This window comes from Coffea arabica, chromosome 3e (assembly GCF_036785885.1).
Source record: "Coffea arabica cultivar ET-39 chromosome 3e, Coffea Arabica ET-39 HiFi, whole genome shotgun sequence".
Classification (NCBI taxonomy): domain Eukaryota; kingdom Viridiplantae; phylum Streptophyta; class Magnoliopsida; order Gentianales; family Rubiaceae; genus Coffea; species Coffea arabica.
In genome coordinates this window covers 9077152-9090573 of record NC_092315.1, presented here as the reverse complement: position 1 = coordinate 9090573, position 13422 = coordinate 9077152, and the positions used below count along the sequence as shown (strand labels likewise).

Below are 13422 nucleotides of genomic sequence, written 5' to 3'. Positions count from 1 at the left end.
CCGAAAAAACATTAGAAAAACAGTAAAATTCATAACCGGCTATTCTCTCAAATAATTGGTCAGAAAAGGGTAAGGAAAAGTGATTTTTTCTAGTAACTACATTTAATTTTCTATAATCTATACACACTCTCCACCAATTCATGAATTGATATGGAATCATTTTATCATTTTTACCCATGACTACAGTTTTTCCATCCTTTTTAGGGACAATATGATTTGAACTTATCCAAATACTATTAGAGAAAAAAAAAGATTATACCTGAATCAAGCCATTTGGGAATTTTATTTCTTACATCTCTTTCATATTTGGATTGAGCCTTCTTTGCATTTCTACCACTAGTGTGTGATTTTTTTCTAATAATATGCGGTGCATGCATATATAATGACTTGTATCTTTGATATCAGAAATTGTCTGTCCAACTGACTTCTTGTGTTTTCTTAGAATCCTTAACAATTTTGCACATTGTTCTTCATCTAAGTGAGCACTAATAATTATCGGCAGAGTGCTATTTTTTCCAAAAAACTCATACCATAAATGATTTGGGAGCGACTTGAGTTCTAATTTTGGAACTTCAATCTCCGAGGATAGTGGGGGCTCTTTTCTTTGATCAAGATTTTCATAAACATTATCTCGTTTATAAGCTGTTTGAAAATCTAAATATTTAGCCAATTCTTTAATTTCTTCACAGTCTCCCTCTTGCATTTTTAAACTCATCAAACAAATCTCAAAAGGGTCGAAGTCACAGTTCACTCGACTCAACTCTTTGACTAACTTATCAATTGTGCCAATAGAACAAGAATGATCAGTAAAAAAATGGTATTTTTTTATTTCATTCAAATTAAATTCTACCTCTTCTTTACATATTTGAAACTTAAATTTGTCATTTTTAACATCATTAATAGTACCTACAACTGCTAAAAATGGTCTGCCAAGAATAATTGATATAGACATTTTTTTTTCATATCTAATACCTCAAAATTCATAAAGACGATAACTTTTTATACTTTAATTAATACATTCTCCAACACTTTCAATAGATATTTAATAGACCTATCAGTTAACTGCAAAGTAATATTAGTACTTTTAAACTCATGTAAATCTAATTGTCTAACCACTCTTAAAGGAATTACTGATACACTAGCACCAAGGTTACATAATACTTTAAAAAAATCAATGTTATCAATAGTGCATTGTGACGACTCCACCTCTCCCTAGGACGAATCCAAGAGTTGGGCGGACCGCCTGTCCAACTCTCGTCAGGACTCACTCACTAACATTCTTGAAATAGTCTTTCACGTCTCTAGATTAACATAAAAGTTCCCAATTCAACTAATAATTCTCACTTAATTTACAATCTAAAAGTGAAATATAGGATTACATTACTAAATATCCCAAATACATTTCATCTACACACTAGTACATGAAAATTATACACACTAGTAAATGAAGATTATATACACTAGTTTACGCTTACTTGCTCCGGCCTCCACTCCTATAAGGAAAACAAACTAATAGAATGAGCAAAAAGCCTAGTGAGATTCCCAAACAAGCAGTTAGGTAGATAAAGCACAGAAATGCTACAATTGACAATTATACACTTTGCACGATAATAAACAGTCATTCAAGAAACAATCATTGAAAGGATACTACTCACTTGAGCCATTCATTCAGTCATTCATTCGTCATCCATTTCCCTTATCCCTCCAATATTTAAAAATATTTGAAAGTGAAAACTCCTTCAGTGTTCATTTCATTCAGTCATTCGTTTCAATCATTGCATTGCATACACTGGCTAGTACTCCATCCAACTTCGTGATCATACTTGAGTATACCAAACACTGTCCTAGGGTCACCAGCCACCCGACCGAGTCTGCTTCTGGCTCGAGTCGACTGGCAATGAAGGGCAAGGGCCCAATTCAATCAAAGGCTTACATTCATGCACAAATAACATTCAATCATTGAAAATCCACTTTCACTTTGGGTCAAGTGTGATAAAGTACACACTCACCCATTGAAAATCCATTTAACAATCATTAGAAAGTATTTGACATTCAAACAAACATTCTACATAGTCATTTAAAGCACAACATGCGAAGAACACTCACCAATCAATCGTACTCTTTCACTTCAGCCCCGGTTTGTCCTCTTGAAATATCTCGAGTCCTGTAGTCATACACTATATTAAAAGACTAGTAAACAAAGTCAAAATACAATGAAGAAATTGAGGGTTCAAAACTTCATTTAGAAAATACACTAGTTCACAAGTTTTATCCCCATATAACTAATAAAAAATATAACATTTTCTTGTTCAAATTAAGGGGAAAACCTTGTGTGCATACTAAATCCATGTTTCAAGAGTCATTTGGAGCACACAAACATCGATTATAGTCAAAAGTTTGAGGAAATTATGTCAAGACTTTGAAGGTGCCAAGTTGGAAATTGTCCAACTAGAAAATGATTTGATAAAACTCATTTCCTTTCATTTAAACCTCTTGTCTTGGCTCAAAACTAACGTACATGCAAAGAAATAGATTGTAGCAAGTGTTTTGAGTAAAATCATATGCAAGAGAAAAACAAAAATGCCCTAAATTTATGTCCCCAAATTTAGGTCCCCAAAATGACCAACAAGAAGAAAATCCAGCAATATGTCCCCAAATTTCTTCAAGTTAACCATCCATTCAAATCCTAGTTTCATGGTAAATGAACCTCAATCAAGGCCACATATTATAGGGGACAAATAGTGCATACTTTAGGCCACTAAACTATCAACTTTGAACATATATATCAAGCTCCAAATCACTTACACCAAAGCTGAAATTTTTCATCTCAAAGCTGGAAATTGACCACTAAAGCTAGAAAAATCATATAACAAAGCTAGAAGTGCATGTTCAAGTTAGATATCTTCATATCCAAACTCATAAGTCCACATCAAAGTTGGAAACTCTCAACTCAAGGCTGGAAAATACAAAATCAAAGTTGGAAATTAACACTAAAGCTGGAAATTCGAATATAGAAGCTAGATAACCTCATTTCAAAGCTAAAATTTCATATCCAACCTCATATCAAAGCAAAACCATTCATAACAAGGCTGAACAATATATTCCAAAGCTGAAAATTGCAACCTACTAAGCAAAACCATGAATTCTTCTATGAAATCCATCCTAATCAAGTTATATGTTGCTTAAATGGCAAAATAAGAAGGAAAAAGAGAGGTTCTTAGTAAAATACCTCAAAATCCCAAGATAAATGGTAAGATAAGAACTTTCTTCCTCAAATGATTCCACCAAAAGTTTCATTCCAAGATTAACTCAAGGTTTTATGGAGTAAATTAGGGTTGATCATGGATTTTTTCACAAATTAAGCAAGGAAATCAAGAGGATTTTGAAAGTTTTCTCTCTTCTCTCTCTCCCTTAAGTTCGGCCACAATGAAGAAGAAAGTAAAGGTTTTTGAGTCAATTTTGGAAGATAAACATAAGACTTCTCTTGGTCCATGTCTTGGTCAAGACTTCATGGATGCACGACACTTGTCGAGGCTTGGTTTCATGTCTATCCTTTTGTCTCTCTTGTATTTCTCTAATAACCAATATATCTTGTGTTCTTCCAATACATTTTTAACACTTCTAATCACATAATTCCTCTAGCATCACATCCATTCTCGTCCATCAAATATAATGCGTACATCTCACTAGTCGGTTAAACTACCATAATACTTTATGAAACTTAACATGCATCAAGATTATAAAAAGGGAACAAAAGAATAATCTTAACTTAACCTTTAAAATCACTATCAAATTAAGACTAGCAAATAAGCAAGTAAAGTAAAATAAAAGGAAACATAAATTAATTTTTTTTCAAAAATAGGAGAAAACTTAAAAAAAATAAAATTTTTTCTGGTCCTCACATGCATGATATAAAGAAATTCCCTGGATCCTTCAATTTTGGTGGTAGCTTATTTTGTATGATGGCACTGCACTTCTCCGTTAATGCTATTGCTTCACAATCCTCCAATTTTCTCTTTTGAATCATAATCTCCTTGAGAAATTTTTCATACGAAGGAATCTGAAAATAACATCGGCAAAAAGGATATTAATACGCAATTGCTTAAAAATTTTAGCAAACTTCTCAAAATCCCTATCAAATTTATTTGCCTTGAACCTTTGAGGGAATGAAAATTTTACCGAACTTCTCAAGTTCCTAATATGATTATTTTATATGATTAAATAATTGGCCATTATTTAATTATTGAAACACTATATTGCATCTAAATCATCAAATCTATAATTATTTGATGGTTTTAGTATTTATGGCAAGTGATATAATTTGATATAATTTGATTGTAGTAAAAATTTTCAAATATAGGTCACGAAAATATATAATCGAATCCAAATAAACGGAAACTTATGTGTTTATTGGTTAGAACCGGCAACTTTTGTAATAATTAATGTTATCAAATGGGTAGCTTTTGTAATAATTAATTTTGTCAATATGTTAAATCCTAAAAGTTTGTCTAGGGTTGTTTAATTGGCAAGAGTAATAATCACAAAATTTGCTGTGGTTATCGAGGGTAGCAAGGAGAGGTAGGCAGGTTCTTAAAATTTGTTGACAACCATAACTAATTTATTTATAAATAAATGATTTTATCCATGCATCAATGATTAGTTAATTGAACTAAAGTGGTGATTAGATTTTTGACTAGTGATTTATCTTTTATTGAATTATTTTTATTTAATTTTACATTATTATTTTTTGACTCCACTCACCATTGTACTCAAAAGTATATCTTTTTGGAGTACGAATTTTATTTTTGGTGGTTTCGACACCCATCAAGTAGACAATTACGTAAATGAGAACACGCCAGTTTATATTGGTCCTCAAGAGGGTTTGGAAGGCGGCTGACAAGGTAGTAGCGTTGCCGGGGCAACCAAAAGGGTTAAAGTGTGATCAATATTCAGGGTATGTTACTGTTGATCCGAAGACTGGTAAAGCTCTCTTCTACTATTTTGCGGAGTCCGAAAATCCTTCTAACAAGCCTCGTGTTTTATGGCTAAATGGAGGTACATTTACTGTTATTATTATCATTTTTGGTTGATCCTAGAAAGCATTCTCTATGGGCGTTTCAAGGAAACATGTTCTTAGTTTGGTGATGGCAGGACCAGACAGCTCTACTCTGGGAGCTGGATCAATGAACTAGCTAGGACCATTCCGAGTTAGAAACTGGCGTGTTCCTTTGCTCCTCCGAGGAACCCCACAAAAAATCTACCACAAATAGATTCTATCATATTAAAAGCAGATTTAGGAGGACAACCCAAATATCTAACAAGACCATAGTACGTAGTTGACATACAAATTCAGGGATCGGAACTTGCTTGGAAGTAACATAGAAACAAAATATACAGATAAAACTCAAAAACAGACGATTGTTTTTATTCATTTAATGGTACATTTTTGTTCGTAAAAGTGCATCTTTTGCATGTTATTACAAGGATACAAATTAAAAAAATAGACGGAATGGTGCATTTTGTTGGTATAAGTGCACCTTATTTAACATACTAGTACAACAGTGGAAAGATGTCTGCATGGCAGCAGTACATCATCCATGCATAAACTGAAAACCCACACCATAGACACTAGATAATTTAAGTACCCAAAGAAAGTCCTTTATCCTCAGCTGATCAATAGTAGTGCTTGATTAATTCCTGTGCCAGAGGAGTTTCGTTTCACCTTTGGCCTCAACAACGAGTGCTTTATGGATAAATGTGGCGCCCTCATAATCCTGATTTTGAATGATAAGTGCGTAGTACTTGCCTCCTTCACAATTCCAAGTGAATCCGCCAATCACGGCGATGAAATGCAGCTTGCCGTGGTGAAATTTTTCCACTACAAATTGTCCGATCCCGACCACGTGAGGGTCAGCCGGCGCCACTGGTTGTATTGAGTTGATGTCGATCTGTAAATCCCAAACATTTTAACCAGTAAGAAAATCGCAAAACAATTGAGTTCCCAAAATCAATTAGAATCCCTTCAAATAAACAAACAATCAGAAGAAGACTAAATCCGATCAGTTAATAAGACAATTCAAGATCGTTGAAATTACTTTAACTTGCAACTCCTCATACTTTTCCAAATACAAGTTGTTTATGAGTTGATTCTCAAAACCACACACAAACTTGAAAAAGAAGGAAATCTAGCTCTGGCTAGGCAATAGAATCACTATTCACCTGATCAGTGACAGTAGCAGATTTGGCTTCAGCCATTTTTTCCCTTGGAGAACTAGCTAGCTAATTAATATGAACGAAAATGGATACTTGTAACTGGTTGTGACTGTCGGAAACCTGTTTGCTGAGTTTAGCATATCAAAATAACGAACCAGAGTCCTCGTATTTATAGGCCTAAAAATGTGGTGACGTACCCCATAAGTAAATTCATTACTTGTCGGACCTAATCACCAAAGTCACGGCCGACCAGCATGGGACGCGTCTTTGATAAGGTCAGTGTGAAAAGACACACCGCCCTTTGAAGAATTTTTTAATGGCACGCAATCTATATTTGGCTAGAAATGCCAGTTACTAAGTAAAGGCTTAATTAGGAAAAATTTTGCTAATGACCACACCTAAATTGCTATATAAATACGCATACACACTTATATTGCACATTTCGAATTGCTATACTTTTACAAATAAACTATATATTTTTAAAAAAACTAATACGAATTTTTTTTAACGAGTTTCCATTGAATACTCATTAGTCAAATCGAATTACAAATTAGAATGGTTAGGAAATAAAATGTAATTATCAAACGAAGGTAAGATGGTGAGAGATTACTTTATATGGCAATGCATTTGTGATTTTTAATCATGTGGTCAAATGATTATCATTTCCAGAACAGCTTGTCATCACAGAGGAGCGAAAATGAGGTTACTAGAAACATGGATGAGAAAGCATACACGGAAGGGTGATGACCAATACTGTTGATCTTATCCAAGAATTCGAGGATATCTTGACTTTTAAAATCTTGATTCCCAGAAAGAACAGTAGTTAAGAGGTTGCTTCGCCCAATGAAATTGATTTGGTATTGTGTTATTTTGATTTCGATGTGGTTAGCTCCTCACGTTCCTCACGTTCTCTAATAAAAAAAAACAAGTATCTGTTGTCAATTTTGTGATTTGTAATCAAGTTTAGTATCTGTTGTCAGTTTGTGACTGGAAGGCAGGCAGTTAGTCAACGTCAATTGGATGACAAATTTGTGTAATACATTCTGAGAAAAAATTGGCAGAGTAGATTACAAATTTTTGGCAGAGTAGATTACAAATAATTCCTCCTAACTTTTAAGATAATTTTTGGCAGAGTAGATTACAAATTTGTGTAATACATTCTGAGAAAAAATTGCTTTCAAAAGTAGTTCTATCATGGGTGAAATTTTGCTCTCGATGGTAAACTGCAAATTTCTATAATACATTCTGACCAAAAATCCTGTCGAAAGTAGTTTTATCATGGGTGAAATTTTGCTCTCGTTATGTGGGGATAATTCTTTAAATCCATTAAATTTAAATGTTGAATTGAGTTATTAAATAAAGCATAAGTACATGCTTAATTCCAAAAAGTTTTCCTAATGGGCACGCCTAAGTTACTATGTAAATACACATACTCACATATACTGGACATCTCGAATTGTGACGCTTTTGCAAATAAACTACATTTTGCTCTCGTTATGTGGGGATAATTCTTTAAATTTATTAAATTTAAGTGCTGAATTAAATTATTAAACAAGACCTAAATACAAGCTCAATTACGAAAAGTTTTACTAATGGGCGCGCCTAAGTTGCTATGTAAATACACATACTCACATATATTGCACATCTCGAATTGTGACGCTTTTGCAAATAAACTTACATTTTTTCAAAAAACTAACATTTGAACTCCTTTTAACGAGTACCCTTTGAGCACTCGTCGGTCAAACCAAATCACAAAATTAGAATGGATAGGAAATAAATGGTACTTGTCAAACAAAGGTAAGTTGGTGAGAGATTGACAGGTTGTCGAAACCTATACAATAATAAAAATAAACTTAATTGTCAATTAAAATAGTCAAAACCCGATTTTAAGTACTGGAGCAGGGACTTTAGATGTGCTATAGGTTACTTAATTTACCCTATTCCCGAAGAGTTTGCTTGATCCGATATACCCGAATGGGATGACTCTTACACAAATAATTATTAATTTGTAAACAGGACAAGTAGGGTCGTATCCTCAAGGATTGAGTGTATTTGTCTCTTTAAAAATCCAAAGTAACACAGGGGTGTTTTTGTATAGAGGATGACACTTAAAACAATTCAACTAAAAATAAAATAGCCAACTAAAAATTAAATGACAATTCACTAAAATCAAGGTAATAATAATTAAAGGTCTAGCCAAGAAATAACTTCAGCAATGGTTCACTTAATTGATCATTGATGCACATGCAATTCTAATTATTTATTAATAAATAGGTTATAACTGCCAAACAAGCGATGACAGTTAACCCCTCCTTACTGTGTCGGTGACTAAGGTACGCCCGTTAATCACTGTTCTAATTGAGAAATAATCCTAGGTACGCACATAAGATTTAATTCCCTAATTGCCTTACGTATTAGAGGAGCCCTATTCTAACCAAATAACGCACTATCAGGGTTATTTTAAATTTACCCGCGTATTCTCCTGATACAAATCCAATTATGCCAGTTGTCACTATTTCAAGTCAATTAAATAATTACGGATTTAATGTTCTAATTGATATTAAATTACCAAATTAACTAATTATCTGGATCCAAGAAAATCAATTAATTAAATAATCATAAATACTGCAATCAAGAAATATGCGAATATCAATAAATAACAAAAAAAGATAAAATTAAATCGATTTCATAATTTTGAGGCGAACCAAAACCTCCGTTGCTCCTTAACTAGAGTAAGGAAATTAGTTCATCTTTAATGCAAAAAACCCACACATAATTGCAGAAGTAATTGCGGCCATTGTCGCTGATTCTTGAGAGTTCCATTCGTTCCAATCAACAAGGAAAGCAAGATACAGGACGTTATCAATTGGGTTTCGGCGTTTCGCTTGTGTCCAACATACGAAGAGAAAAGCTATTATAAAACTAACAAGGAAAAGTCAAAAGCTAGGCTCCAGTCCTCTGACATGCGTAGGAAGGAAAAAAACCAAAAAGAGATCCAAGGGAAAAGTAAAAAAAAAAAAAACTAAGCTAAAAGAGAAAAGTCCTCCCCTATCAAATCTCTATCAAAGTCCTACTCTAATGCCTATATCTTGTGCAGCGGCCCCCAGCCAGCAGCCCTTTCTTTTAAATGCTGTCATCGGCCAAATTATCAAGAAGGAAGTATTCTTAAATACCTGTTACTTGAACTCTTTTTTTATGATCGTTAAATTGACATTTATTATGGTATTTTTGTTCTCCTTCCTGTAAAAAATATAAATTTTTAAAAATGAATAGAATCTAACAATTAATTTACATTGGGTCAGATAGTAAAATAAATTAATTATAAAATAAACGATAAGTTGCAACTTGTCAGATATTACTTTATATGGCGACACGTTAGTGATTTTTAATCATGTGGTCAAATGATTATTATTTCTAGAACAGCTTGTCATCACAGAGGAACGAAAATGAGGTTGCTAGAAACATGGATGAGAAAGCATACGTGGAAGGGTGATGACCAATACTGTTGATCTTATCCAAGAATTCGAGGATATCTTGACTTTTAAAATCTTGAATCCGAGAAAGAACAGTACTTAAGAGGTTGCTTCACCCAATGAAATTGATTTAGTATTGTGTTATTTTGATTTCGATATGGTTAGCTCCTCACGTTCTCTTATAAAAGAAAAAAGTGTCTGATGCAATGTTTTCAAATTCGGACCGTCAATCGAACCGGTGAGATGAAAGGGTCGAGATTCAATCGGTCAGACCGATTCAATCGGAGTTCAATAAATAAATATATATATATATATATATATATATATATAGACACACACACCTATACATAGAATAAGATATAAATGCTGAACCACAATAAATATAAGAGCAATATCCAACAATTAACACACACAATTAACATAGTTATGAAACTTACAACTTACATGTCCAATTGTCTAAATATTAAAATTAACAAAAAACAATACAGGTCTAGAAAACAATCAAAGGGTCCAAACGAGTCCAATTTCTGAAGCTTCTATAATCTTCTTCATAATTCTGGGACAACAAAACTTCAAAAAAAGCCATCTTGACAAGTCATCATCATCATCCAAGACCATTATATGAATCACTGACAAGTGATAAAAGTATAAAATCATATTAGTTTCATTACACCAACTGATACAAATCTTAAAAATAAAAATAAAATAGTACAAATAATTCTATACCAATTACCATTTGAATATTTAATGCCAATCATCATCTTCATCATTAAAAAAGTTTCGACGCTGAAATGTTTCTAAATCAACATCTTCTGCTTCATCTTCATCATCTAAAAAATCAGCATATTTAATTATATATATATATATTCAACAATTGAATATCATATCATACTAGCTTTATTTTTGCATCAAACTTATGATTTATGTTAGACTAACCTTCAAGTTGTTCAGAATTTGAACATTGACCATGAATTGGAGGTTCTTCAAGCTCTTCCTCTAACTCCTCATAATCAAGCTCCCCTTCTTGTTCTTCTTCAACCACCCAAAATTCTGTTTTATCAATTGACTCATAATCAACGGGGTCATACGATCTCTTTTGCTGATTATGCCTACAACATATATATATGTGTATATATACAACATATACACTTAGTTAGTACTAAAATATTTTCTTAAAAAGAATGAAATGTCATTTATAAAAATAAACCATTTACATATACCTATACTGCAAACGCAAATTGTAATGCACATATACAAGATCATTGAGCCTTTGATGCTCCAACCTATTTCTTTTCTTAGTATGAATACGTTCAAAAACACTCCAATTACGCTCACATCCTGAGGAAGAAGCTGTTTGACTCAAAACCCAAATTGCAAGTTTTTGTAAGTTGGGAGCATCACAACCAAAGAGTTTCCACCAATTCTCTGTCATATTCAAAATTTAAATATAAACAAAATATTTATAAATTAGATATATATATTAGAAAGATTTAAATGCTAGAAAAATATAAATTACCTGGTCTATCTTTCTTGCTAGTAAGAATAGCAAGTTTTCTGCCAAAACTTCCCTCCCGCTCTCGATACATTCCAATTTCTTTTGTTAAATTTTCCTCACTGCACCAATCCACCTTTGATTCTATGTAATCCAACAAACCATTTGTAATTTCTGGATGTGTAGAGAATGTGGCAGTGTCATATTGAAAAGCGGGATTTAAAAAATATGCCGTAGTATGCAAATTTTTCCTCAACATCCTATCCCATCGGTCATTGATGATATCAATGTAAGGCTTATATAGCCTTTCACTATTCCTGAACAACTTCTTGATTCCAGTAATTGCTCTAAACATACCTTCATACACATACCCCAAAGAAGGCCTTTCATCAGTGTCACAAACTCTCAACAACCGAATAATAGGACCCATTATTCTCACTGTAATCAAACAATTATTCCAAAATCTATCATCCAAAACAATTTGTTTGACCTCTTTTCCTTTGTTCATTTTCAAGAACTTTTTGTAATCTCCACTAGTGACTAAAGCTTGTAAGCTGTCTTTGTGATCATGTAAGCTCTTTAGTGCAATAAAAGTGGTGGCAAATCGTGTTTCCCCCGGACGAATAATCTCCTTCCACCCATCAGTTTTTCTCAACCAATTCAGAACATATTTATGATTATACACAAAAACAGTTACTGTAGAAGCAAGAGACACTAGAGATTTAACAGTACCCATTTCACCAATATCCTTCAAAATCAAATTGATACAATGGGCAGCACATGGAGACCAGCAAATAGTTGGATATCTTTCATTTAATAAAGTTCCAGCAGCCTTATAATTGCTAGCATTATCAGTGACTAAATGCACCACATTTTTGGAACCAACCATTTCAACAATTTCAACAAACAGATTGCACAAATTTTCTGCATTTGTCACAATGTCAGATGCATCTATAGACTTAATAAAAGATATACCCTTAGGACAATAAACCAGAAAATTAATCAATGGTCTTTGTCTACTATCTTTCCATCCATCACCCATTATAGTGCATCCAGTTTCAGCCCAAGTATTTCGAAATGAATCAACAACTAACTGCACATCTTTCTTAGCATCTCGCAACAAAGTGACTCGCAAAGAATGATAAGATGGAGCTTTATAACCATGACCCATTGATGCTATTTGATCGATAGCTTTTTGAAAAAATGGAGAATTAACAGCATTAATGGGAATACATGCATCATAGAACCAAAGAGCAATGGCCATATCAATATTTTGCCATTTATCCTTACTTTGCAAACAAGCTTTGATAGTAGGTTGAGAACTATCACGTCCACCCTTAAAGAAAGCACGAATACCTGTAGGAGCAGTGGTTTTTCTCTTTCCTTTACCTAATGATGTACCAGCCTCATTCATTGAAATATCCCTTACTCGAGGAGGTGGAACCTCTTACCAACAAATTCGTGCACTGTTGACCAAAAGGATTTTCGACCCCAAAATCTCCTCTTTTTTCTTTAGATTTTTTATCATTCTCTTGCAAAGATGTTAATATTGCAAGCCTCACTGCTGGATCAACATGTGCACATGAAGTAATACTGCCCGTTACTCCTGCTAAGTATTGCTTCATTCGGTGGATGCCACCCCTATGAAATACTTTAAAACAATAAGTGCATGTCATGGTTTTTCTTCCTTGTGCATTTCTGCCCTCAGAAACATATCCCCATGCTATATCTATCTTCTGCCTATGACCTTGGGGTTGACTTGCAGATTCCTCACTATTGAATGCTCCCCCCGGTGAACATTGTGAGTTACTACCGCTACCGGCGTCCATCCTAAAATGAGATATTTAAAAATAATTAGTCTTAAACAAATAATTAATACACACGAACCTGGTATACACCTTAGCAAAAAATAATCCTAGTCTTGTAATAATTGCCAAAACTAAAATATACACCTAGTGATGCATGATGCTTAAGACTATTTGTATTTGGGAACTGAAACTGTCACCAAAAGATCTAAAGGGGTTAATGGAGATAATGAAACAACCGTTTAGCACGAGTGAAGTTATTTCCCTAAGCCTTGTGCATTTCTTGAGGGTGTTAAGTATCTTCACGATAACTGGATTTTGCACAGAGATTTAAAGACATCAAATATACTTTTAAATAATTGTGGTGAGTTAAAGATCCGTGACTTTGGATTAGTCAATATGGAAGCCCTTTGAAACCATATACTAACTTGGTGGTTAC

The 13422-nt window shown here is 33.4% G+C and overlaps 1 protein-coding gene and 1 long non-coding RNA gene across 2 annotated transcripts; both read right to left on the bottom strand.

Annotated features, from left to right (window-relative positions):
• Positions 1-1277: 1277 nt before the first annotated feature.
• Positions 1278-3417, bottom strand: LOC140038643 (uncharacterized). Its single transcript, XR_011842218.1, has 3 exons — positions 3230-3417; positions 2107-2164; positions 1278-1493 (listed from the first exon to the last, which is right to left on the bottom strand). It is a non-coding gene; the product is annotated as an uncharacterized lncRNA (long non-coding RNA).
• A 7013-nt stretch (positions 3418-10430) lies between these two features.
• Positions 10431-12592, bottom strand: LOC113737303 (uncharacterized). The gene is made up of 4 exons (XM_027264553.2): positions 11203-12592; positions 10907-11111; positions 10623-10795; positions 10431-10516 (listed from the first exon to the last, which is right to left on the bottom strand). Exons 1-4 carry the CDS (start codon positions 12590-12592, stop codon positions 10431-10433), a joined length of 1854 nt encoding a protein of 617 aa, XP_027120354.2.
• Between the last annotated feature and the right edge of the window lie 830 nt (positions 12593-13422).